The 27,626-nt window shown below is 52.2% G+C and overlaps 1 protein-coding gene and 1 long non-coding RNA gene across 2 annotated transcripts; one reads left to right on the top strand and one right to left on the bottom strand.

Moving 5' to 3' along the window:
• Window positions 1-2,960: 2,960 nt before the first annotated feature.
• On the bottom strand, window positions 2,961-15,964 carry EFNB1 (ephrin B1). Its single transcript, XM_025466080.3, has 5 exons — window positions 15,032-15,964; window positions 6,228-6,505; window positions 5,346-5,438; window positions 5,012-5,140; window positions 2,961-4,852 (listed from the first exon to the last, which is right to left on the bottom strand). Exons 1-5 carry the CDS (start codon window positions 15,157-15,159, stop codon window positions 4,440-4,442), a joined length of 1,041 nt encoding a protein of 346 aa, XP_025321865.1. The 5' UTR covers window positions 15,160-15,964; the 3' UTR covers window positions 2,961-4,439.
• Window positions 15,965-16,070: 106 nt separating this feature from the next.
• LOC118353679 (uncharacterized) lies at window positions 16,071-22,210 on the top strand. The gene is made up of 3 exons (XR_004812983.1): window positions 16,071-16,463; window positions 16,961-17,084; window positions 22,100-22,210. It is a non-coding gene; the product is annotated as an uncharacterized LOC118353679 (long non-coding RNA).
• Window positions 22,211-27,626: the final 5,416 nt, after the last annotated feature.

Here is a 27,626-nt window from a genome sequence, read left to right as displayed (position 1 = left end):
GTGGCCCAAATAAGCAGGGATTTGCCTGCCTCTGGTCAAACACAGTCATGTCGGAGCTGAGACAGGTCCTCAGTCTCAAGCCTTTCGGGCCAGGGCCCTTTCCCCTTGTATCAAGGGGCCCTGCAGCAAACTCCTCCCACCCTCCCATATCCCTTCACATACTCCTTATTCCCCCCAACCCCCTTGCTTTTCCTCTTTTCTTTCTCTTTGCCAGCTGGGTGACTAACCATTGGAAACAGAACCTATAATTACTATCTCCCCCATGACCTTAAAGTTGCTTTCAGTTTGGGATCCCCTGTCCTAGGTAGAGGTTGATCTCTCCCTCAGCAGCCTCTCAAAAGAGAAGCCAACCTAATAAGCACCAGCTGGGGCCCCAGCCCCCCAGATCTCACAGCCAGCTGTACGGGAGACCAACAGCAGATGGGCAAAGAGGGTCTCCAGGCCAGCTGGGGCTGACTCAGCTGGGGTGTCAGTGGGACTGTGACATGCCTGGGCAGGATGGGAGGCTAGGCAGGAAGGCTGGATTTCTGAGAGTGACTGATGCCAGGTGGCCAAAGGGCTGCTTGCTCAGCAGGGGCAAACCTAGGAGAGTCCCAGATGGGCCTGGGTTCTTTGGCCCACCCTCAGATCCCTGCCTAGAGTGTGCCAGGCCAGCCGCATCCTCAGGGAGGTCTCCTGCAAGCATAAAATGGAACAGTGCAATAAATCACAAGGGCTCTGGTTTTCCAGCTCCACAAGGCTTGTCCCTTCAGGGAAACTGAGGCCTGGTTAGCACCCGCCCAGCTTGCCACATTGGTAATCTGGGTTCAGCCTGCTGAGGAAGCCAGGCAGCCCCACCCTCACCTGGAAAGCATCCCTATTCTATCCCTGACTCACTAGGAGCTGGGGCCCAGCTGGGACAGGAAGGAGAGCTGAGGGTGGGGCCCGTCTGGGGCCCTACCACAGGAGGCTCACACCTCCTGCCTCCACCTAGCTAAGTTTGGTCTCTCTCTGACACACACAAACTGAAGGGAAGGTGGGGGAGGGCTCCTGTTCTCTGAGGTCCCTAAAGCACGCTTGCTCGGTCTCACCTGACACTGGGCAAGGGGCGAGGGGTGGAGAGAAGGCCAATCACCTTCAAGGAACTTCTATTTGCTCCAATCCTAGCACTCTGGGGATCACTTGATGTGCATTCCTGGGCAAGTCACTGCCCCCAAGAGGGTCTCTGTTTCCTCATCTCAAATATGAGGCTAATGATTCCCCACTGTCCACCCTCACAGGAAAGTTTATGAGACTCAGTGTAAGTAAGCTAAGTGTTTGAAACACATGGCAGGCACTGTCCAGGTGAAGGACACTCTGCCACAAGGAGCTACTGGGCACCACTCTGTGGCCAGCACAGCTTGGGCACTGAGCTCAAACCAGCGCCAGCCATAGCACCCAGGCCAAGGCAAGTGGGAAGAGCCAATCACAAATCTGGGCTGTCAGAGAGACTGTCAGAGACTCTGCTTTCTCCTACAGATTTTACTTCACACCCCCACAGCTATTCCCAAGGGGCCCCAGGAACTCCACCCCCTGCCTCTGCCGCCATGGGTAGAGTGAGGGCAACTAATATCATGGGCTGGGTGGGGGGGACCACCCAAGGACACTCAGTTGCAGGAGTGCATGAAAGGATCACCCAACCCGGGTCAAGCTCCACCTCAGTGACATCAACCTGGCCTGAAACAGCCCGGGTTAAAGACCCCAGACCCAGGCTGTGGGCCCCACTCTGGGCAGCCAGTCAAGTAGCAGAGGCCCCATCTGATCCAGGCACTTCCTTTGGTTAATGAGAAACCAAATAAACAGCCTCTGCCCCAGCTGGCTCTGGGAGCACCCCAGCCAGGCCCAGCCCAGCCTTCCCTTCCCTTCGCCCTACAGCCCTACAGGTCCCGTGGCTCTCCTCCCCCTTCCTTCTCCATGGGCTTCCCACTTTCCTCATAGCCCTGCCTGCTCCTTGGCTGGTTCTCTGAAGCTTCCTCCTCTGGATCATTAACTAACCCTCCCCTTCCTTCCTCTTTCTTCTTTCCTCTAGCCTTCTTACCCATTTCTAGCTACTGGGATCTCACTTGTCTCCTCACCTGACATCTGCCTTAGTCATCTCTACTGGGAGCACCCCCCACCCTACCAAACTGGAGCAGGAAGGCCCCAGGCCCTGTCAGCCGGCATCTCTGTGTCTGAGGCCAGATCCTCTTTACCTTCCCCCAACCCAGCCCCTCCACGTTCCTGGACCATCAGCCTGGGGAAGGGAGACCAGGGGCTCATGGCTGCTCATGGCTGCCCAGCTCTAGGGCTTCATCTGCTAGCCAGAAGCTCCTAAGTATGCCACGGTGAGGATTCTGGTGTGGCCCACCTCTGGAGAAGACAGGAGAGGAAGATTCTTCTGGCTAAGAAGGGAACTGGGCAGCCTGAAGCAACCCCAGTACTTAGTGGGCCACATCTGAGGCCCAGCTCTTGGAAAGTTATTTCTATCCACTTTTAGGTGTCTTGAAGCAGAGCAGGGCTGGGCCTGCCAGCAGGTTCCAGATGTAGTTCCAGCCAGGTGGTGGCAGTACCGGCAGACACACCCAGGTCCCCATGGGAACTCCCCTCCCCCATCAACTCTCTCTAGCTGGGCCTAATGACAGACTGGGCAGATGCTCATGGCCTATGCTACAGAGGTCACAGGGTGGACAGGGAAGGGGAAATGGTCACTGGCTCCAGCCAAACAAGAGGATAGGGGGAGAACAGGAAAGGCATAGGACACTTGAAACATCTTGTTCCACTAGGAAAACCATCCTCTTCCCATACCTGTCCAGATCTTCAGTGGTTTGAGTACAGGAAATCTCTCTCTCCCTCCCTCCCTCTCTCTCTCTCATACACATATACACACACACACACACACACACACACATACACACACTCACACACACCTCATTCCCCAACATCATGACACCATTTTACACCCATTTCTCCATGTGGTTAATTTTTTTTTTTAGTTCTCATTTTTTCTAAGAAAAAAGCAACAGGAAAATAATTCAGAGTTTATACAAAACATCTTTACATTATTTTTTTCCAAAAAGACTAGTATTTACACAAATGGCAACAGAAACAAAAACAAAAAAACCCTCCCAACTGCCACCTGGAAGGGGCTGGCTGTTTTGCTCCCTCTCCCACCTGGCACTGGGGTGGGCAGCTGGCCAGGAGGCAGCGTGGAGGTGGATGGTGTAAGGCCCAGCTCCTTCCTTGGCCACTCTGGGAGTGCCTGCAAAGCTCACTCAAGTGGCAGTCTGTTAGCAGCCGTGCTGGCAAGGAGCCAGGGTCAAAGTGCACGGCGTGCTGGCCCAGCCCTGGGCAGCCTCTTCCTCTTTCCAAGTCCCAGCCTAAGATTGGAGGGACCAGCAGAAGCTGGGTTGAGGGGGCACCCACCCGTGCTAGAGCCCAGAAAAGGAGCAGGCCACCTGGCCTTATACCCGCTTAGGTCTCTGCCCTGGGCCTCTGTTTCCCCACCAGGCCAAGAGATGCCAAAGATGAGGAGAGAATAGGGTGGGGAGGGGGAGGGGGAACTCCCAGCTCTGCAGGGCAAATAGCCACCTGGGCACCTCACCTCCCTCCACCCCCATGAGGTCATCTGCCTGCAGCAGCTCTCCTGTTCCCCAGGCAACAGCCAATTAAGACGTTAATTACCGTGAGAGTGAGGGAGGCAGGAGAAGCCCAAGAATCCCACAAGGAAGAGATTTTTTTTTTTTTTTTGGTGGAAGGGTGGCAGCCAGTACCCCATTGCCAAGATCAGCTTTGTAGAAGGAGGGTCAGGAGGGTAGGGTGAGAGCTTTGCCCAGTGGTACTCTCGTCTTCCCTCATGGGCAAGAACAGCTCTGGCCTGCCACCCCTCTCCTAAATACCAAGGAGTTTATAAAAGAAATGCCATCCTATACTTCCTGGCTGGCCATGTCCCACCCCAGTTCCCTTAAACTGGGCTGGGCCAGGCCCAGAAAGCCTAAGGAGGGGCTGCCTTTTACATTTTTCTTTAAAAAACAGATGAAAATGAGTTGACAGCTACAAAATGAAGACAAAAACATTAAAAACAGTGATGATAGCGGACGAACAGTCCTGGGAAGTGGGGAGAGGGAATGGTGGGGGGCAGGGCCAGAGGGGCATTTTCCTACCCACTGTCCATCAGCATCCAACCCTGCCCTCCAAGGGGCGCCCCTGCAGAGCCCAGAGGCCTGGCCGGAGGGGGAAGGCACGAGAGCATGGGGGCCGGGGGCACAAGCGCCCCCCTCCGAAGCCCAGGGGGGCAGGGTGAAAGGGGGGATTATAAAAGCCAAGAAACTACAAAACTAAATACAAAGGTGGGCACAGCTGGTCAGGGAAGGGAGTGTGGGGGAGAAAGAAGAGGTGCAGTCCTGGCTGACTGTCCCTTGGGGGCCCGAGGCCGCCCTGGGCTCTCAGACCTTGTAGTAGATGTTCGCTGGGCTCTGCGGTGGCATCTCTTGGACGATGTAGACGGGGTGCCCGTAGTCCCCACTCACCTTCTCGTAGTGGGGGCAGTAGTTGTTCTCTGTAGTCCGTAAGGGGATGATGATGTCGCTGGGCTCTGTGCCTGCTGTGCCACTGCCCCCCTTGGGACTGGCCAGGGTACTGAGTGAGAGGGCAGGCGCCCGCTGCTGGGTGTGCTTCCGATGCCGCTTGCGCAGCTTTAGTAGCAGAACCGTCAGGAAGATGATGATGAGCAGGAAGATGACACAGCCAGCACCGACGGCAGCGAACAAAGCTACCTTGGAGTTGAAGAAGCTATCAGGGTCCCCACTGCCACCTCCGCTCGCACCTGGGCCGCTTTTCTCTTCCTGGTTCACAGTCTCTGAGGAAGGAGACAGGAGGAGAGAAATGATCAGCCAGGGGTCCCCGGGCCACAAGGCCCATTTCAGCCTGCGTTCTTTTCCGCCTTTCTTTAGAGACAGGGCCTGAAAAGGCAGCTAAGCAATGGCTTCTGCCCTCTGGCAGACACCTATACACTCACCGTGCTTGCCGTCAGAGTCACCCAGGGAGCCCCGGCCGCTGGGGGCCTGTGTGGCCGTCTTGATAGTGTTGTCCGCATCCTTGCTGGGCCGGCTGGTGGTCAGCTGCTCAGGCGTCACAGCATTGGGGTCTGGGGGGTGGGGAGAGGTAAGGTGAGGGGAAGACCCCACTAGCATAGGTGCCTCAGTCATCTAGCACAAGCCAACAGTGACCTGTATTATCAGACCTCAGACACTCTGACCCTATTGTCCCTCCCCTACTCCCAAACACACCCATACCCGGCCAGGGATATCTGGTGCCAAGGCTTAATGGGAGCCCTCGCACTGGTCACTCACCTTGCCCCACCTTCATGACAATCTTCATGGTGCGTGTACGGCACACACCTCCCTCCCGGTTTTCCAGTCCTTCCAGGCTCCCATTAGATGTAGCTGTAGCAAGAGGCCAGAGAAGTCAGGGGGAGAGAAACGTCTGTCCACACTACCTAGAAATCCGAGTGCTGTCTCAGCCCGGAAGAACAGAACCTGGAGTGGGGGGAGTGATGAGGAGCCCCCACCCACCTGTGAACTTCTGCTTATCTTCCTCGCGCTGGGAAAAGAGTAGCTAGCCAGGCCCAGCCCGTGTCAGAAACCAGCGCTTCGCCCAAGGGTGCTGCTCCTTTATCGTGACCAGGCCTTTACCCTTCTTTCTCAGTGGACACTAAGGTATCTTCTCATTGGGCGATGTTGCTTAGAGGCAAAACCATTAGAACTGGAATCATGGGGGAGGCTTCTATACAGACTGGAAGGAATCCAGTCAGGTGAACTGAGCTGGAGTCCCAATGGCTGGAGTTCCTAACTCCCTGAGTGACATAGGGCAAGAGGCTCCTTTGTCTCTTGGGGTCAGTGTCCCAGGAAGAGAAAGGCTGAATAGCCAGCCAATCCCAAGGGGTTCTCTGCCAACTCTGCCATTCTCAAGATCAGACCTTACGTAAGCCAAGAAAATGAGAAAGGGCACCGGGAATTGGAGTCTTTTCCCACCCACCTCCTAGAGCTAAGGTGAACTGACAGCCATCCCCTGGTGAATGTTAGGGCCAGAATTCTAAAGCCAGGCTGGAAGGAGAGCACGCCAGGTATTAGAGGGGACCAGACCAGGATAGGCCGTGTGCTGACTCACTGCACTACCTAGAAGCTCCTACTGCTACAAGGTAAGAAAGAACCATATGATGGGAAGGGACTCACAGGTAATGTAGTAATCATGGTGCTTCTTAAACTCCAGGCCCATGTAGTTGGGGCTGAACTCTTGGAACTTAATGGTGAAGCGGATTTCCTGCTCTGGCCTATTGCAGGTGACTAGCACGTTGGGGTCAAGCACAGTGCTGCAAGCAGCTGCCTGCTCAGGCCGCACCAGGTACAGCTTGTAGTACTCGTAGGGCCGCCCTGCTTCTGCTCGGGGGCAGATGATGTCCAGCTTGTCTCCAATCTTTGGGTAGATCACCAGGCCCTTCCCACTCAGGAACCTGCCCAGAAGGGAAGACATGGTCAGCCTCAGGGTCAGGGGTCCTGAGCCATCTCCCGAATCAGGGGCACAAGCGATGAGGGCCAGGCTGAGCCTACTGGATGGAGATGGTAAAAATAGGCATTCTGTCCTTCCGTCATCCTCAGGCTGGGGGTGATGAGAGAGAATCACACTGCCAGGAAGGTGTGGAAGGGGTGGCCCATGGGCAAGGCTGCCAGGCTTTGACTGCTTGGCAGGGTGGGGCAATGCCTAGCTGGGGGAGCCCTTTGTCCTAATGTGGCATTTCCACAGGGGGTGATGTGGCCCTCTGCCTGGAGGTGGCAGCCCTGTCCCCTTCCCACCCCCATCACACTCACATTCCTTCAGAGCCACTGCTACCATCTCCCCAGCACATATATGTGTGTGTGCACACATGTGCATGCACACATACACGTACACACACACCCATATGCACACAAGCCCACACATGCCTTAGCCACCACCCTGTGGCTCCCAGACAACAACTGGGGGAGCTCAACCTGTCTAGGACCCATGCTTTCTCTCCCATCCTTGCTAATCTTGGACATGATGGAAAGATAGGAATAGGCATCACCTGGAACCAAGGGGTAATGGGCACAGTCTCTGGCCAGGTATGACTCCTCCACACAGCTCTCCCCTCCACTCCCCACACCCACAGCCCAACATCTCATAGGGGAACCCATCTAACCCCCAGAATGCAAGAACCCGAGTCCTCAGACTTGACCAGTCTCAGTCCTAAAAAGAACAGAGGGAGGGGAGATGGGACTCAAGCATGGACAATAGATCACGTAAGATAGGGCCCCAGGAACCTCACACATCTGCGTTCCAAACCCCCACCTCCACACTGCCTCTGTTCCAGATCCTGAGAGAGATGGACAATGCCTCCTGATCCAGGTTCATCTTCCAATCTTGAAGGCCAGGCATAGGGAATAGCAGGGGGAGGGCAGCCACTGAAGCCCACCTAGCCATATCACTCCATCCTTGCCTAAGCACACAGTAAAACAGTGGTGCTATCTTGGCCATTTCTGAGCCTGGGCAGGTTGAAGCTTGGAGCAAGGCAATAACATACAGGAAGAAGAAAGCAGACAGACTTTGGAATCAGACAGATCCAGCCCTTCCTAGCTCCGCAACACTGGATGAGCTACCCAATCTCCCTGAGTTTCAGCTTCCTCACTTATACACTGGCATTGGTAAGAGCCCCATGCCCCTAGGACTCTGGAGGGGGAACAATGGTGCATGCAGAGTGCCTAGCACAGAGTAGGTACTCAACGGGTTTGACTCCTGCTTAGAAACAGCCTGGTCTACCAAGAGGCAAGAGGCCAGATACTAACAGCAAGTACCTAATGAGTCCAGTCTTGGGGTTTTCTGGTGGGGTGGGGGAGGCAGGGGGAAGAGGAAGATAAGTTATGGCCCCATCCTCAAGGATTGTCTGCTGTGATGTCAGAAAAGTAAAAATGGTGCACGCTTTAGCAATAGAAAGTACCAGGCTAGGCCATCTGCAGGTTATGCGGAAGGATAGTGGTTCAAACCACAAGGGCTGGAGGCAGTGAGAGGAATGGTCAGAGATGGTTCCTCAGAAGGAATGGAATAAAGTGGGTCCTGGGTGAGGAATAAGATGTTAACACAGAGAGAGTGGACAAGAGTGGCTGGAACACTACCCCCAGGCCAGTGACTGACCCCACTGTTAGTAGAGAGAAGCAGACAAAGAGGAGGAAAAGCTCAGCTAGGGCCAGACTGGAAGGCCTTGAGGGTCACAACAAGCAGTGTGGGTTTCATCCCGCTGGAGACAGACCTTCTGGCAAAGACAATGATGGGTTGAAAGCAGGGCTTCAAGAGAACAAAGTTGACAGGAGAAGAGCATGGCTCTACTTCCTGGGGGCCCATTGGCACAGGAGGGACTACAAGGCACATGGACCTACTGGGAGCTCAGTGCCCTCACTCATGGGAGGCAAATGATACACCAGGAGGTGAGTCTAGACCAAGCCAATGAAGAAAGGCAGCCCTCCCTCTATGTTTAATGAGGCTTCAACAAGCTGGGGCCTGCCACCTTGCTATACAGAAGGATAAAAAGCACAAGAAGGTCTTTCCCTCAGTACCTAGCTTTAGTGCGCTCCAGAGGTCCAGAAAGGAGGCAGGCATGGGATGAAGCCCTTACAAACATTTAAGAGGGAACGCCGTCAGCCTACGCACCACAAAAAGGTGAGAAGTTTCACCAAATAGTTCCTGAGGCATTTGTTTTTTTCATTTTCCAATCCTCACACTGGTTCTACCCAGACACCAGGATCAGATAACTTCTAACTTCTTGAGAGCCAGAGGAGCCTTTCAGATCCACTCAGTCCAGGCTCCTCATGTGAGGCGGTGAGTGATCAGATGAATGCTCCTATTGAAGAGAGGTGCTCAAAGCCAACCAGAGGAGGCTATCCCCATCCAGGATGTTAATCCCTAGGGGTCTAAGAAGACCTAAGGCATTGGCTGAATCCTTGTATAGCTGTCAACAAGACCCTACATGGAAGTGACAGCAGGTACACAGAGGGCTTGTAAAGGGGTACAGGCCAGCTCACTTTTCTCAACACTTGGCCCTGGCTTTCTCACCAGGGAGTGTTAGCTGTTCTGAGCACATCTATGGCCACTCTGGCCCTGGAGCTCTGCAACTGAAACACAGGGCTTTCAGCTACTTGGGGTTCTACCTTGAATCCAGAGATGTTGAGGAAACAGATGTTTATATAGTGTATGGAGGAGGAGGAAGAAAGAGGACTATTGCCCCTAACACCCCTCAGACTCTCTTCAACCTCAGCGATGGCTTCATAAATATTCATAAGGTCATTTGCATAGCAGCTGGCAGAGGGGAAACTCACCTTCCCCTAAAGTGCAGAAGGGAGAGAAGCCTGATGAAACCTGCCTTCCCTGACCCTGATCCCCCATAATGGTGCCTTCTCAGCATTTTCTCCAACACCAGGAAAACTGCTTCTTGGCCTGTGAGAAGCCCAGGAAAGGGGCAAGGGGACCTAATGGGTGGGTATATAGCCTGTGAGAGCACAGCCTGAAACCAGGTACAACACCAGTCATACCTTACAGAAGGGTGGGAGACCCTGCAGGTTTCCCTTAATACATATCAGGTTAGGAGTAGGGACAACTGAGGAGCAGGGAGAGATTGTCCCCAAGTTAAAACTCTTTATACCCTACTTCTCAAAAACTACTACTTCCCCCCATTATCTAGCCAAGCTTTCTTGCCTGGGGCCACCCCCAGACAAAGCCCTTTTCTGGAAAATAAGGGGATTGACAAGGCCCAGCAGGAAGCCTGAAGCAGGTCGCTATGGTAACCCCTGAGGCCTTCCCTCCTTAGCTCCTGATAGCCCCGGGACCCCAGTGAGCCACCCCAGGGAGTAAAGAGACTTGGGGGAGGCAGCCCAAGCATTCCACCTCCTGTCTTATGGCCTACCTCTTCCCTTCCACCCTAGCCCAAGTCTCTCTCTCAGCCTTTCTACTGAGCCAAGAAATGCGGCCATGACTGCTAATAAAAATCTCTGTATGTGAGGAGCCTGAAGGGTCTGGGGCAGTAGCCTGGTCAGAGGCTTACAGCCCTCCTGCTTCTTTTGTCCAGCTGAGCCCCTCTCTACCCAAACACATACAGTCTGCAATGGGCCCAGCCTGCAGCTGTGGGGGTCACCTCCAGAAAGGTGCCCATGTTCTACGAGGCCCACACTCCCTTCCCTTTCACCCTTCCCACAGGCTCTAGGAACCTGTGGTCAGAGGGTGGCTGAAGGGAGAGCCTGGTCCCAGGTCACGCCAGTCCAAGTTTGGTAGAAGACTCTAGCTGAGCCATGGCCTTGATTCAGTGACCCCAGCAGCACTGTGCCTGCACCTGCAGAGTGGCAGGACAAGTAAAAGACGGACCCCCAAGCCAGAGCTCAAGTCTGCTCTCATCCCAGCAAGGGTGGGGAGCCCCCAAATTAAAGGCTCCTCTTTCATTCCCCCAGCTCCACCCAGGCCCCTGAGGCGGCAGGAGCAGGCCTGGCGTGTCCCAGCAGTGCCCGCCCAGGCGTGGGTGGGCAGGAACAGTGGCTGGGTCCTGGCACACACAGCACTGTCAGAGGCAGGGAAGCCAGGAGAGTCGTAGAGGAAGTCACCCTCCCCACCTACACTGCACTATGCCCTCCCCTCTGCCCCATCAGGCTAATACTTGGGTCCACTGGGGGGTGGGGACTTAACATCCCTTTCCTTGTTTGCTTTCTGTGGGATCCCTGAGAGGGAGTGAGATTCTTGGCCCAGAGAGGAACCAAAGGTGCTGTTCAGAGCCCAGGAGAGAGTGCCAGGCAGTGAGCTGACTTCTAGTTCAGATCATCCAAGCAGGCTGCCTGCCCTCAGAGGCAGACCTAGCAAAATCAAATGAGGAAGCCAGAGTACCACTCATCCCACGCAAGTAGGGCCTGAGTCACAAGGACAGATGCACACACACCTGTGAGGTAAGAGGGGAACCCAGGGGCAGGGAGCTGGCACCTCTTTTCCAAACCCCACCTTGAATTCCTATCTCTCTTAGATTCCAAGGTAGCAGGATGGCATGGAAAGAATGGTACATGGCAAGCTCTACCCCCTATGTGCTGAGTTTAGACAAGTTGCTTCCGTCTTCTACGCCGGGCCTTCTAATCTGGAAATGGGGACAATTTGCACTCCCGAGGGCTGTTGGGAACAACCAATGAACTTACGCAGGAGGATGCTTTGGAAGTAGCAAGGTGCCACCTGACTGTTGTTGGTTAGCCTACCAAACAGTACCATTTAGAAGTAAGAAGCTACAGGAGCTTCTGATCCTGGCTGCTAGCACCTCCACCCAAATGACCACCATGAAAACACACACAGGAGAGGCTTCTACGGTTCCCAGGGCCAGGAGTCCAGAATGTGGCTGGTGAGCATCCCCCCACCTCAGCCCCCCTAATGATCACAGAGTGGACCCTCCCACACACCTGGTGTTCTCATGGCAACCAGCAGCTCCTGGATGGCCTACCCCTTCCAAGGTCCCAATCCCAGAAAATGGTGGTATCCAGGGCTTTACCCATCCCCATCCACCTGAGCTGATGAGGCGGTGGAGAGCCTGAAGAGACACAGGGAGTCCTTGAGTTAGCCCCCACCCCAGCCTCACAGGCCCTTCTTGCCCTGGCCTGGCTGCCTGGGGTGGGGGTGGAGAGGGAGGGGAACAGGAAACTTTAGGAGCTGCTGGGTTCCTATCACTCTCAAGCCCCCACCTGTGGCCAATCAGCCACAGAGTAGAAGAGGTCAGGTCCCTAGCCGCCCCAGAAAAGGGCCCCCAGAGCTGGCCTCCCCAGGACTGTGAGTTGGAACAGCTGTGAGGGGGCTGGGGCCAACATTTTGGCTTGTAGCAGGCAAGCCTGGGTTGGGGTCTGCAGCTGCCCCCACCCATGCTGGATGGAGTCAAGGGTCTGGACACCAAGCTGAACCCCCCACCCCCACCCCCTTATAGGGAAGGTGTAATGTGATCTCCGGCACATTCCCACTCCCTGGAGGTGGGGGAACCTGAGTGGGGGGCAGGAAGGGGTCAGAATGGGACTGAGAGACTGAACTGCAGCAGCTGGACTTGGCTGAGGACTCAAGTGTGAGGCCTGCCGGCTGCCCCAAGCTCTCAGGGGAAGAGGCTGGGGGAGGGGGCCGCTCCGGGACCTTCCATCACAGTCCCCAACCCACCCAAGCATGTGCATACACTCCAGTTTTTCCCAACCTGTAGTGGGACTCAACCTGCTTCCCCACCCAGTACTCATCAGGCAAATCTGACAAGAGGGGCCAAGGAGGCAGAAGCTTTTGCCACACAGGGACCTCCATGCTGAAAGACCCCAGCACCAATTTGGGGAAAGAGCCTGGAAGTCTTAAGCTAGCCCTTCCGGATCCCCTCTCCCCATCAGGGCTAGGGCTGCAAGCACCCTAGAACCTGGAAACATACCCCCAGCCCCACCACTTCTTTATTTTGATTTTTTCCCCAAGAAGGAAGCAATTAAGCAAGGTTTATAGGCACTGGGAGATTCGGGAGGGGGGGGGTGTAGTGCCAGCTTCTGACAAGGCTGAGGAAAGAGACCAAAAAGCAGAGAGGAAGAGGGGAGGGACGAGAAAAATAAGCCTGTGAGGGAGAGCATGGGCATGTGCGAGAAACAAAAGGACTTGAGCAAAAGAGGCAGAGAGTGACTAAGTGAGAGGGAGTGTGAAAAAGAGAGAGAGCAGATGAACCTAGCTGGAGAGGGAAGGTGAGCACAGCTAGAAGAGGGTGTGAGAGGGCGAGCAGACACCACAGACTGGACTGGAGAGGAAGAACTCTGCCAGGAGGCAAAGAGGAGACAGACAGGGAGAGATTGTTTATTTGAAAGGCTGTGGCAGCCTGAGGGTTGGATGCTGTGGTAAAGGCAGCCCCCAGAGCTCCAGTGGAGCTGAGGACAGTGCCTCCCTCCTGGCTTCCTTGCCCCCCCCCCCCATGCACCAACACACACAGACCCTGGGGCATGGATGGAACTGGGGAGGTTGTATGCTGGGACACCAGGATCAGTCCTCCACTATTCTCAGGATCTGCTCAATTACAGGATGGAATTTGTGCAGGTCCTACTGAGTCCTCAGCCACCAGCACCCCTGTGCCCCCAGATGCCTGCCCTCGGCCTGAAGTGGACGGTGAGGTGGGTAGAACCCAAAAACCTATAAACTGGTCCAGAGCACTTAAGGCTCAAGACACAAAATGGGAGAAGCTCAGAGAGATGTTATTTCTCCCAGCACCTCCCCCCAACTCTGCAGGAGGGCTCCTTTCCAGCTGCGGAGCTGCCTGCTATCTCTGGTTAGAGACCTGAGAGAGCAATTAGGTCACTCCCATGAGCCCCTATAATGGGCTACCCCAGGCAAATTTCAGCTATCCTGGCTCAAGAGAGAGCATTTCCAGCCTCTACATCCCCTGTAAGCAGGGGAGGAACAACCTTTCCCCTTGGGTTAAGCAGCTCAGGGCACCCAGACTATCTCAACTCCCTGCTGTTAGAAGAGAGCTGTGATCCGTTTGGCTTCTGGGTGGGGGAGAAATTCTTGTCAATCCCTTTCCTTGTACCTTGTTCCCTTTCTGGAACCCTCAACACTGACCTTGTTTTAGCCATCCTACAAACCCATAAATAGGACCCTATCTTAACCCAAGGAGAATAGAACTAGAGACACTGCCATCTCCCACTCCAAGGCTGAGAGGAGCACTGTCCCTGGAACCTAAGAGGCCAAGGCAGGCAGGAGCCCAGGAAGTTAGCCCAGGAGCCCAGGAGACTGAACAGAAAGAGATCCCAGATACAAAAATCAGAGCACAGAGGGCAGGCCAAAGCCCCCCAGTTTTCCAAGTAGGGGTATTTACACATTGCCAGGATCTCCACAAAACAGGAAGAGCAATCTTGACCCTGGATTCCAACCCCAGTGCCGAATGCCAAAAGAGTAAAAGGTCCATGGGTCACTTCACAGCCCCAACGACTCTTCACCTTTTCACGAACAGCCCAGAAACCACTGAGCCACCGCCCTAAAAGGTGTGTGTGTTGTTTGGGGGTGGGGGGAATTGTGAAGGCAAAGGAGGAGGAAGAAAAGAAAGGATCTCCTTTACAGAGCTACATCCCCATCCCCTTGGGAAAAGCTATGCATAGCTCCCCAATCTGAGGGACATAGGGTGGGGGGCCACCAGACCCGCCTGGGCAGGAATCCTTGGACCCCCACCCACCTCCGTCACTAGCTCGCCAGCTCGGACGCCACTCTCTGCCTGGGCTGGCCCTCGAAGCTCTGCCGCTGCTCCACTGGACCCCCGACAGGCGCTGGATCGAACCCCCCCCCCAAACAAATCCCCCTCCCACTCCGCCCCTCTCCACCCGCCGCCTTTGTGAGCCCGGGAGCGACGCCCGCCTTTCCGCGGCCCCGGCAGGGAGAAAAGAGCGGCTAGAAGAGACGGCAAAGCGAAAAGCTAGGGAGGCAAAGAGGGAAGAAAGAGAAATGAAAATGGGAGAAGCCCGAATGGGGGTACGGGCGCTGCCACCCTCCCCAAGCGCAGAGTCCCGCGCCGCGGTCCCTTCACAGCTAAACGAACGAGAAGCCTGCGTTCCGGTCTCGTCCCCCACCCATATCAAGCTCGCTCCTCCAGCGGCTCTCAGAGAAAACCGCCACGTTCCCAGGGGCCCCATGGGGGAATGCGTTCTCTCTCCCACCCCGCTCTCGGGTGCGCCCTCGAGCGCCTGGACTCCCAGCTCCGCCCGGCGCGACCGTCCCGACTCGATCCGGGACATGCGGAGGAGAGGGTGGGGAAGCCAAGGGGTCGCAACCCAGCCGAATGCCCCCGCTCCACCCTGCCGCACCCTGCCCCGCCCGCCCGCAGGAAAACACACTCGAAAACGCCAGAGACAAAATGGGGCGCAGCTCCTCTTTGGAACACCTCCCCACACGCACTCGGGGGCGCGTGGCCTTACCCAGCAGGACTGCCTCCCACCCCAGGGACTAGAGCCAATAAGTTACTCACTTGGGGTTGAGGGAGCTCCAGGACACGGGTTCCAGGTTCTTGGCCAGCGGCGTGGCGAGCCGGCACAGCGCCAACACGACCATCGCCACAAGCCACTTGCTGAGCCAACGCTGCCCAGGCCGGGCCATCTTCCCGGGAGCAGGCTGCACTTAGAATCCCCTGGCGCCTCCTCAGCAAAGCGGCCTCGCCTTCCTGTGCTGCGCTGCGCTCTGAACCGCTCAGGCGCCCATCCTCCGCTGTCGCCGGCCTTGAAGTGCTCCCCTCCCGCCGGCTCCCACGTCGCTCTTCTCTGCCCGGCGGGCCAAGACGACTCACTGGGCAGCCGTCCCCAACCCGGGCATGGGCCGTGGTCTCCGAGGGTTCGCTCCCCTGGTCTCTCCGCCGCACGAGGCGCGACGGGGGCTCTGCGCCCCCGGGTGATCCGGCCCAATTCCGCTTGGCTCCCCGAGACTGTTCGGGACTGCGTGCCCCCTCCTTGACTGGGTCTCCCCGCCGAGGACTCGGTGGCCGCCCCGACGCCTCGACCGTCCCAGGATCGACGCCCCTCGGAAGAAGTGGCAGTCTCCCCACAACGCAAACTCAGTCCGGCGGCCCCCGGCTGGGTCGCCCTGTCACGGTCTCCGTTCCTCCAGGCCACACTGGGACTCTGGGCTGCGAGCCCCCCGACAGCTTCTACTTCAGCGGGGGCCCCGTTTACCGTACTTAGAAGAGCGAGAAGACGCAACCAAGAGAGCTAGTCCCATCAGTTTATGCTTCTGAAGCCTCGGCCGGGTAGCCCCGCAGCCCCGTCGCCGAGTCCCAGCTCCCCAGCGATTGCGCCCGAAGGTCCAGTGCGAGCCAGTGCGAGCCTCACACACCTCCCACTGCTGTCCAGCGCGCATAGACTCCGTCGGCTGCCGCTGAGCTGTCTACTCCCCTGCTCAGGCGAACGCAAGGCCAACCCTACTCCTCCCGGCCAATAGTAAGCTCCGTCTCGGGGTCCTTGTCCCATGCCACGCCCCCGAACGGGAAGGGGGCGGGGCTTCTGGGAGCTCTTAAGGACGCCGTGCTCTAGATGGCACCAATCTGAGAGTGCGGCTCCTGCGGTTAGGGGTGGGTCCGGTTTAGTCCTGTTCCCAGAGCGCTCAGCCCGTGGGAAGTTGGCGTTCTTCTAGGGCTGTCGGCCTGCTCTCCTGCTCTCCTGCTCTCCTCCCGCGCGCCTAGTCAACACTCTGGCCCACTGACCTGGGACAGACAGGCTTTGTCACAAGTATCCCAGGAAACTACTCCCATTCTCTTTACACAGGAGCCCTGAAGTCCTCCTCTATGCCCACCTCTGTGGCAAAAGTAGCCTGTTTGCTCCCCGTCCCATCCCACAGAGGATCCTCCTTCTTGTCTCGCCATGCAGTGTCTGCTTGCACTTGGACCTGGAGTCCTAAACATACGGATAGCGGTAGGTGCTGGAGACTCAGAGAGGTCAAGTACGGGATGGAGGTGGGTGGGAGGTGAGTTATTCGCTTCTGAGGACCAGGCCATCGGAATCTCAGCTTTGGGGGAGAGCCTTGTGAGGCCCGGGAGCGCAAATTTAGAGTCTTGTCCTGTCTAAAGGATCAGGCAAGGCCTCAGAATAGGCCAGCGGGGATGAGAGGACACCTCGATAACGAAAGACATCTCGAGGGCAAAGAGGAAAAGGCACAGGCAGACGCCTTTTGAAAAAGCAGAAGCGGGCATCCTGGCCCCAGGACGCCAGATTCCAGCCCCTCCCGGCCTTGCCATCTGGGTCTTTGTCTCCCAGCCCGGGCCCATTCTCCCCGCCCCTCCTCGCTTCCTTGCTTACAACTTTGGCTCCATCCCATAGCTCAGACCCTCCCGGCCCGGCCCGCTCTCGTGGTCCGACCCCAACAGGCATACACCCACGTGCTAATGTCTCCCCCTACTGATCTTCCATAGCACTGCGGGAGCCCTGGAGAAATTGGAAGCTCTCACCCAGGAGCCTGGCACACATAAACCCAGCGCTTGACTTGAACACAAGACGTGGGACAGACGTGGTGGCCTTGGCAAGGACCGCGTTCTGGTATGGGGAGGGAGGGAGAGCACTAGGAGGAAGATCAGGCTTTGGAGTTGGCTTTGGGACTGCCAAGGATAGAGTTTCCTTGCTGCTTTTTGATGGAGATAATTAGATGAGCAACATTCCCAAAGTGCTCTGCCATTTACACTGCTTCATGTTCTTATCCCACTCAAGTAGGAGTTTCTCCCTGGGTCCTATAATGATCTCTTCCTGTATTTGGGGAGGGGGGAATAAGGAACTAGACCCTTCCTACTTTTAGGGACAAGTCTACAGGGTGAAAGGGATCTGGGTGGCTAGGGACCAGGAGGAACTATGACGGGTCTCTCGGCTGACAGCTGGACCCCTTATCGGGGTGTGAACAGAGAGATGAGAACAAGGTAAAAGGGCACATCAATAATACAGCTTGGAAACTAGGATTCCTTGAAGTGTGTACATGGCACCTGAGTATGGAAAAAAGCCTGCTGCTTACCGAGTGCCTACTCTGTACTAAGAACCAAGTTAGATGAGTTTCCTCACATAGTACCTTGAGATAAGTCCCACTCCCCCCATTTCACATAAGAGGGAGGATAAGGCTCTAGGAGGAGAAGGAGCTCCACTGAGGTCATTGAGCTAATCAGTGGCAGAAGCAGGGTGTTCCCCTCCCCCAGGCTTATCTGTCTCCAAAGCCTATACCAGTTCCAACACCTGTACCATACTGACTTGCCACATGTTCAGCTCCTTCTCATTTACTTGCTTGCATAATTGATTAGAAGCTAGTTCATGCTTGGAAGGCAGCAGCCTTCAGGATGGCCAGGACTCTACTCTGTCCACAGGTTTCTAGGCCTGGAAAGTTCATCTGTGTTCCTGGTGACATCTCCAAATTCCCACCTAAAAGCACCCCACCGACCCCAGAACCAGCCTCAGATTCTGCCACCAGCGTGCCTCAGTTCCCCTTGGGAGGCAAGCTCAGGACCAAGTAGGGGATGGGGGAGATGAGGCTATGGTCCCAGCAATTCCTGAGTGTGTGTTTGCACACCTAGCTCTGGGTGAGGAGGGCAGCAGAGGAAAGAGGAGAAGACTCTTTATGTCTAGGCCTGCTCTACTTGCTGGTCACCCCTGATCACAGCACAACCTTTCTGCCTCAATCTGTCCATTCAAACTATAGGGGCCTCAATAGCAGGACTGGGCCTACTCTGCCACAGCCAGGGCCAGTGACTCCAGGTCCCCACCTCCTGTCCCACCCCAGCTGGGCCTCAGGTGTAACAATGCAGGCCCCTGTGGTAGGGAAAAATGACTCTCCACGGGAGCCAGAGAAGAATTTGGGATCTGTGGGTCACGTGGGTCCTCTTTTATCCAAGCCTCCCAGATCAGTATCACCAAACACATACACACATACACACACACACACACACATACTCTTCAAGGTTCAAGTCTACCAGTGTTTCCTGAGTACTGGTGCTAGCCTCTGAGCCAGGCCTACCCTGGTGACCCAAAGAAGAGCCCCATCACACCCTGCCTCTGAGGAGCTCCAAGCATACCAAAATCTATACGTGGGGACTTCCCAGACCATGCAGCCCCCAGAGAACTACAGAGAAGTTCCTTCTGAGCTTGGCTTCCCACACCCATGGGAGGCAGGGAGGTATAAACTTCAAAGCCACAGATTTCACCGCTTACTAGCTATATCTCCTTGGGCAAGTCACTTTGTTTCTGTGTGCTCCAGTTAATCCATCTATAATTTGGAGATCATCCCTCCTGCACAGAGCTGTGGTGAGGGGTGGATGAAATAATGTACAGCAAGGGCTTAGCACCATGCCTGGCCCATCATGGTGCTCATTCTATGGAAACTCATTCTTCCACAGAGACACCCTCATTCTCATTCCTACTCACACAGGTTCTTGCTTTTGCCTGTTCACTCACATTGTGTGTGCAAAAGCACAGTTTTTTAGCCTCTCTTGTGTTTTCACACAAAAGTACATAGTCATACAAGAACACTTGGCAATTCATGTCAACACCAGGTGGCAGGCCTGGTTTCTGCTCCCGTGGAGCCTAGAGTCTAACCCTGACATTTTCTCATATCACTGTTACATATACAAGCCCTCATATTCTGTGGCCCCTGTCCTTGCCCACCTTGCACTCTGAGATAAGAGATGTGAACTGATTTACCTAAGGCCACACAGCCAGGAAGTAGAAAAGTCAGGATTTTAGCCTAGGCAATTGAGCTACACAGTTTGTGATGTAACTGATGTAACTCCTGTAGACTCTCAGGAGTCTACACTGCTATCCCCAGGGCTCTGGAAAGGAGTGTGTGTCAAGGGGTGAGTCTTGTACACCAAAAGGTCAGGGAAAAGGAAGCCTACTGCTGAGGCCCAGGGCAATGTAAGCTGGAACAACCAGTGAGGCTGGCAACACTCTGTTGTATCTATAGTCATCCCCGGCCTGCCCTAGGTCTCCTGTCTGTTCCCTCAAAGACCCACAGCCTCTGCAGGTACCCTCCTCACAGACACACACAGCCAGTCCCTACAGGGAGAGGGAGAGCTGAATTTCTTGAACACCCACTATATGCCAGGCACTGTAGCTGGGTACTTTCACCTTTGGTGCTATATTATCTTAGTTTAATTCTCACAACATCCCTGACATAGACATTGATAGGCCTACTCTGGAGATGAGACAAACAGGCCCCAGGCTCCAACTGTCTGCCTCTTCCATGCCCTCTCTTACCCGGCTGGTTCATTCCCACCATCCATTTCTCTCCTGTTCTGCCCTCTGCCTTCAGTGCTCTCCTATCTGAGATCTGCTGGAGTCTATGTTGGACCCAGGCTGTCCTCCCTCCCCTACCAATACCTAGTTTCTCCCAAATCACTCTTTCACTGGGTTAGTGTCAGGGCAAACCCAGGATGGGGTTGGAGCCCTCCTGCTCTTCCTCCTGCCCTCTCCTGGATGCACCACATCCCAGGACTAGGTCAGACCAAGCCCCCGGTAGACAAACCTTGCAAGTCTAGTTTCACTGCAGCCATAAAAATTTTCAGTGGCCGGTGAAGGAGGAGGTGGTCCCCAATGCCGACGGTTCGACCAGACTCTCAATGCCCAGTCCCTGCCCCAGTTTCACACCTGGTTTACAGGTGTTTGCCTTGGGATCACCTTGATCTTCCAGGTGTCAGCCTGGCCCCTGCTCACGCTATCCACAGGATACTGGGAATAGGAGGAGCTGTCTTCTTGAGATGGCCCTGCCCCCTCCCTCCCTCTCTCTTTATCCTCTCCTTATTCCACTTTACCCTACTGTGGACTTCTAGAAATCTGTCGCAAACCTTCAGGCCCTATATAGGCAAATGACCTGCCCCTGTCCCTGAGAAGAGCCTAGAACAGCACATCTGAGAGACAGAGCATGGATCTGAACTGCAGCTGATACCTTGGGTTCCTTAGAAGCCTCACTTTTGACATCCTTGCCCTCCTGTGTGGCACTGATCTGGACTCAGCTTCCTCTAGCCTCCCTCCTGTCTTGTGTTCTCTGGTCCAGCAGGGGGCAGTCTAGGGAGGGAAGGAAATCCCACCACACTCCTGTTACCTGGAGAGTATGCAAAGCAAGGCTGGGCCATTTGTCAACTGTCAAAGTCTCAGGAATTTGGGGGAAGGGAAGCAGTAGCTGTCCTCACCTGTCTTTGACCCCATCCTACCTCCCCATCTCAGAAAGCCAGTAGGCCTTGGGATGGATGATGCTGGCTGGAGAAATAGCATCTTTGCCCAGTCCTGCTCCAAGCAGAGCAAACTCTGGACAACCCAAGGAGCACAGGGAAGGGTAGCTGCTTCCTTATCTCTCCAGTCCCACTAGATCTGACCTCTCAGCAGCCTATGAGGTAACTTCTCATGAAGGTTAAAAGGTCAAGTCCTGGGCTTCCTTGACTGATAAACCCAGGTCAACTGGCAGAGAGGTCATGAGCCCCTGGGAACATCCTGAGGACACATAGTCATTGACAGATACATGGCACACAGGCCCGTCGGCCCCCAGCTGCCCCTTAGCCAACCCAGCCAGGATCTCTGACATCTCCCCTCCCTACTCACAACTTAGTCCTGCTTGCTTTAGAGACCTTCCATCCTACCTTCGGTCCAGTCAGGAGGGTCCCAGTGCTTCCTCCTGGGCACAGTGTATCTACCAGTCAGCACACGGTTTCCTTCTAAGCCATTGGTCTCTCCACCTAGCCTTTTTCCATCCTGCCCCCACCATGCCTCTACCTCCCCAGAGGGCTGCCTGACTCAGGGTTAGGATAAGACTCCAATTAAGGAACGACCCAGCAGCTTCCGTATAGGAAGTCAGCTTCTTGGGGGAACATAAATTTCCTGGGTCTGGCTCGTTTTTCTTTCACAGACCCTCTCTGAAACACAAAATAGAGCCCTACAGCAGCCCCCAACCTCAAGAGGAATTTTGTTCCTTGGACTGGTGTCCTGGGAAAGGATGGGGAAGTCGGGAAGCTGGGGGGCTTCTGACGCTTCTGAAGAGTGTCATAGGGGATTGAAGCTCTAAAGACATGGGAGGGAGGTGGTGGGATTTCAGAGGTGGGGAAATAAGGCATTAGGTAGGTTGTTGAATGAAAGGGATAGAGTCCCCAAGGAAATCCTCCCTCTCTGCGATAGTTTCCCTAGTTTTCAATCTCTGTCGACCCCCAGTGGCCAGCCCAGTATATGCATTCCCAAAGCTGACCTAGCACTAAATCTGGCCACTGCGGGCCCAATGGGAAGCAGGGGACACTGCCAGCTTTGGGTGCTGGCCTGGGCTAGGCTAAGCCAAGAACATCCTTCCTTCTCCTCCCCATCCTCCTTCCCAGTACTCTAAATCCAATCTATCCAGGCCTACCTTAGCACCCACCTCCTCTGGTCAGCCTTATTGTTAAGTCTTAGAAAACTTTCCTTCCTTTGAGCTCTATATCATGACTGTACTGCCTGTGACTGGCACTTGAATTTTCATTATTTGTGTACATCCCAACTCTCCCACTAAATACTAACCTGGGGCAGAAATCACTAACTGCTTATTCTTTACCCTCTGCATCAAGGTCAAGCACGAGGATGGGCATGTAGGAGGTGTGCAATAAACGTTAATGGTGATGATGATGATGATGATGTTGGTGACAGCTGCCATCTACTAAATTCCATGTACTTTGTACCCATTTTCTCATATAAAAGTCATTTTATGTACAGACCAGGCGACTAATGTTATCAGAAGTCAATTGACCTAAGCAACACCTCACATATAGTAAGTGGCAGACTCCAAGGCATGATGCCGGTTTCTCTGGCACCAAGATATTGATATCTCCATCTCCTACATACCATACACTACCTTTACCCTTGGAAGGGACATGGGGATGACTACAACTCAGTTCCTGACAACAAGGCATAGTGTGAGCCACAGCAAAGACGGTATGTTCCACAGAGCATGGAGGAACTGGCTCTGCATCCTTCCAATTGTTCTCTAGTTTGCTCATTTGACAGAGCAGATTGCCAAGCCCAGATGCAAGTCTCCCAGGTCCCATCACACAAGGAGACTGGGGCCAAAAAGGACACTTCTATGAACAGTGACTGCTTAAAAAAGTCAAGAACCCATTGCCGCAGAGGAAGAGTCCATCAGGCATTGCTAGCAGTAGAATACTCAGACTCATCCCAAGAACCAGCATGGGTCAGTTCAGTACACAAACACTGCTGGGCCTTCTCTGAGTCTGATGGGAGCTGGAATCTGAGAATTAAAGAGATGAGAGAGATATATGAGTTACTTCCCTTCTCTGCATGCTGTGCCCAGTTAGCTAACAGTCTTAGGCCACCAAGCACCACTGAGTAGAGCACCCACTGATCTGAACTTTCCTCTTTTCCATGATTTCCCTGAGCTATTTTGCCTTTCTCCAGCCCGGTGACCTAAGAAGAAACCGAGTCATCTCACTCCTGCCCTCCCTCCTTCCTGAAGTAAACTGTTTGCATGAAACTCCTTAAGTCACTCCATTTTCCTAGCAGTCCTTCATGCAAAGAGTACCTGCTGGGGCTGACAAGGAAAAGAGCCCATTGTGGGTGTCTGAGGTGGTTCAAGCTTCTCTTCCCTTGCCTGCCTCCACCACTAGGGTTCCAACAAGGCCCTGGCTGAGAGTGGGCAACCCTGGCAAGCAGGAGTCTTAGTTTCCCAAGCACATTCTGCAAGGAGCAGAGCTTTCAGGTTTCAGGTTGGACTTTCCACAGTTTATTAAGGGATTTCTTTTCTTTTCTTTTCTTTTCTTTTCTTTTCTTTTCTTTTCTTTTCTTTTCTTTTCTTTTCTTTTCTCTTTTCTTTCTTTCTTTCTTTCTTTCTTTCTTTCTTTCTTTCTTTCTTTCTTTTTTTCTTGCCTAAGTGGATGACATTTTAAAAATGTCCAATGGGGATTCCTGGGTGGCTCAGCAGTTTGGCGCCTGCCTTCAGCCTAGGGCGTGATCCTGGGGACCCAGATCGAGTCCCACATCGGGCTTCCTGCATGGAGCCTGCTTCTCCCTCTGCCTGTCTCTGCCTCTCTCTCTCTCTCTCTCATGAATAAATGAATAACATCTTTTAAAATAAATAAAAATAAAAATGTCCAATATGGGCACCAAGGTGGCTCAGTTGGTTGTGTCTGACTTTGGCTCAGGTCATTTCAGAGTCCTGGGATCGAGCCCTGTGTCTGGCTTTTGTTCCAGTGGGGAGCCTGCTTTTCCATCTCCTTCTCCTTCTGCCTCTCCCCCCACTTGTGCTCTGTCTCACCCTCAAATAAATAAATACAGAAATTAATTATTAATTAAATCTCTAAAAAAGATAAAAATGTCCAGTCTGAAATGACCAAAGCTAGGCAATAGAGCACATGCCTCTGACTCTGAAACCTGTTTTTTCTCAGACGGGTGCAAAACAGAACTATTTCCCACAAGAAAACTCAGCCCTGCTAGCAGGGCCTCCCAGGGCCACTGCCGGGCAGAAGCATAGTGATCTTCCTCTAGGAGCGTATGTGCCCTCACCGGGCAACCCACCTTCCATCAGCAGCAAACATCCTCACTCCCAGCCTCGCTGATTGCTAAGACTGATGGATGTGCACATACCCTGCCACACAGAATATTTGCACTCCTGGAGCTCATTAGGGAAGTCGGGCTCACACACTGCCACCTAGCCCTTAGTAAAATGTGTACCTCCAGAAATAATGACTCCAAGAGCCTTGCCTGAAGGCGTGCAGTCCAGCAAGCTATCCTGACACCCTAAATGATCCCAGGGATAAAATCAGATCCCTGGGGTCAGTGGTGCTTGTTGGAGATCGTGGGAGCGCAAATCACTGCACATAAGTCAGTAGATCACCATGGGCGGGGCAAGGATGTCAAACAGTATTGGGTAGCCTGGTGACATTCACTGTAAGGGGTGGGAGCCTACTTCATAGAGCTATTGTGAGAGTTAAATGGGTAATATATGTGAACCATGTATACAGCATGCACCATGGATGTGTTAGCCCTTACTAATGGTCTTTTTGCCTTCTTCAAATATTTATTAGCCAATTTGTATTTCTTCTCAGCTTTACATATTCCTCTCTTTTGCCTTTTGGGTTTTTTTTTCTTAAATTAACTTGTAAGGGCAGTAGCGCCTGCCTTTGGCCCAGGGCGCGGTCCTGGAGTCCCGGGATCGAGTCCCGCGGCGGGCTCCCTGTGTGGGGCCTGCTTCTCCCTCTGCCTGTGTCTCTGCCTCTCTCTCTCTCTCTTTCACTCTCTCATGAATAAATAAATAAATCTTTAAAAAAAAGAAATGGAATATTTCCTACTTTGTTCCAAAAATAGTAGCTTGATAAGGATTTAAAGCAATGCTTGGTGTAATGTTTAAAAAAAAAGAATAAGTATTAAGAATATTAATTATTTCTTCAAATTCTCTTGGACTTGGAGCCCAAATTATTTTTATTATGTTTTTGCCTTTAAGATTATTTCTTATAACAGCTTTATTGAGATATAATTTACATACCATAAAATTCACCCCTTTAGAATGTACAAATCAGTAGGCTTTAGTATATTTGTATAGTTGTGCAAACATCATTATTATCTAATTTCAGAGTATTTCATCATGCCCTAAAATTCCATATACATTAACACCCACTCCCCATTCCACATACCTTTCTCCTCTCAGCTCCTAACTACTACTAATCTACGTTTTATCTTAGTGGACTTGCCCACTCTAAACATTTCATATAAATGGAATAATAAAATATGCCATCTTTTGTGACTGGCTCCTTTCACGTTAGCATAATGGGTTTTTTTTGTTTTTGTTTTTAAAGATCTTATTTATTTGAGAGAGAGAGAGAGAGCACAAGTGGGCGGAGGGGCGGAGGGATAGAGAGGAACAGACTCCTCGCTGAGCAGGGAGCCCGATGGGGGGCTCAATCCCAGGACCCCAGGACCATGACCTGAGCCAAAGGTAGATGACACCTAGGCACCCTGGCATAATGTATTTGAAGTTTGTCCATACTGTAGTACATGTCAGTAGCTTCTCCGTTTTTATTGCCACATAATATTTCATTGCATGGATATATCACACAATGTTTAGGCATTCATCAGTTGATGGACATTTGGGTTATTTCTACATTTTAGATATTTTGAATAATGCTGCTATGAACATACATGCACAGGCTTTTGTGTGGACATATATATTTACATTTTTCTTGGTCTCATATACCTGGGAGTGGAATTCCTGGGTCATGTGGTAATTCTATGTGACTTTTTTAAAAAAATATTTTTTAAAAGATTTTTTATTTATTTATTCATGAGAGACAGAGAAAGAGGCAGAGACACAGGCAGAGGGAGAAGCAGGCTCCATGCAGGAGCCCGATGTGGGACTCGATCCTGAGACCCCAGGATCACACCCTGGGCCGAAGGCAGATGTTCAACCACTGAGCCACCCAGGCGTCCCTATCTGTGACTTTTTATATTTCCTTTCTTTTTGATTATAGTTAGGTTAGTGTGTGAAGTGGCATCTCAACATTTTCATGTGCTTATTGGAAATTTGTACATCTTATCTGGAGAAATGTCTATTCAGATACTTTACTCATTTTTACTTGGGTTATCTGTCCTTTTTTTGGGGGGGGGTTATCTGTCTTTTTAATGTTGAGTTCTAAATATACTTTATATATTATGGAGACAAGTCCCTTATCAGGTATATGATTTGCAAATATTTTCTCCCATTCTGTGGGTTGTCATTTCACTTTCTTGATATTGTCCTTAAAGCACATTGTTTTCTTTTGTTGCTTATGTTTTTGACGTCACGTCAAGAAACCACTGTATAACCCAAGGTCTCAAAGGTTTACTCCTAAGTTACTTCTAAGGGTTTTATAGTTTTAGCTCTTACATTTAGATCTTTGATCCATTTTGAGTTCATTTTGGTGTCTGATATGTGGTAGGAATCCAACCTAATTTTCTTTCTTTCTTTCTTTCTTTCTTTCTTTCTTTCTTTCTTTCTTTCTTTCTTTCTTTTTCAAGTGGATATTCAGGTATCCTAGCACTTTTGTTGAAAAGACTTTTCTGTCCTCATTGAATTGTCCTGACACCCTTGCTGAAATTCAATTAATCATATGTCGGAATATTTATTTGGGAGTTCTGTCATTCCATTGATCTACATGTCTATTCTTATGCCCATATTATACTGTCTTTATTACTATAGCTTTGGAGTGAGTTTTGAAATTGGAAAGTGTGAATCCTCTAACTTTGTTTTTCTCTTTCAAGATTGTTTTGCCTACCCAAGGTGCCTTGCATTCCATATGAATTTCATGATCTGCCTGTCAAATCTGCAAAACAAAGCCACCTGGGATTTTCATGGGAATTACATTGAAACTATAGATTAGCTTAAGAATTGAATTTAAAATATCAACTTTTCCAATTCCTGAACACAGAATATAACTTTCCACATAATTATATCTTTAACTTCTAGTTTTCAGATTACAAGTCTTGCACTACTTCTGTTAACTTTATTCCTGTATTATTCTTTTGAAGTTATCATACATGTGATTGTTTTCTTAATTTTATTTCAGATTGTTTGTTGCCAGTACAGAGAAATACACATTTTTGTACATTGATCTCCTTTCCTGAAACGTTGCTTAATTCATTTGTTACTTTTATAGGCTTTTAGTAGATTTGTTATATTTTTTTGTACATAAGACTATGTACTCTGCAAATAGCGATAAATATTTAGTTTTTCTCTCATTACCTGGATACCTTTTATTTATTTTTCTTGCTATATTGCCTTGGTTAGAGCCTCCAGTAAAATGTTGAGAAGAAGTGGCAAAAGCAGACATCCTTGTCTTATTCCTGAACTTAAGGAAGAAGAACTCAGCCTTTCACAATTAAGCAAGATGTTAGCTGTGAGTTTTTTTGGTAAATGTTCTTAATCTGGTTGAAAAAGTTCCCTTCTCATCCTAGTTTGTTGAGTTTGGGGGATTTTATTTATCATGACAGAATGACAAATTTTATCAAGCACTCTGTGTCTATTGAGATCATGTAGTTTTTGTCCTTAATTAATATGGCGTTTTAATTAATTAATAAGGTATTAAATAAACGTTTTATTCCAGGGATAAA

Source organism: Canis lupus, chromosome X (assembly GCF_003254725.2).
Source record: "Canis lupus dingo isolate Sandy chromosome X, ASM325472v2, whole genome shotgun sequence".
Lineage (NCBI taxonomy): Eukaryota > Metazoa > Chordata > Mammalia > Carnivora > Canidae > Canis > Canis lupus.
Note: the sequence above shows the minus strand (reverse complement) of the source record. Positions and strands in the feature narration are given on the sequence as shown.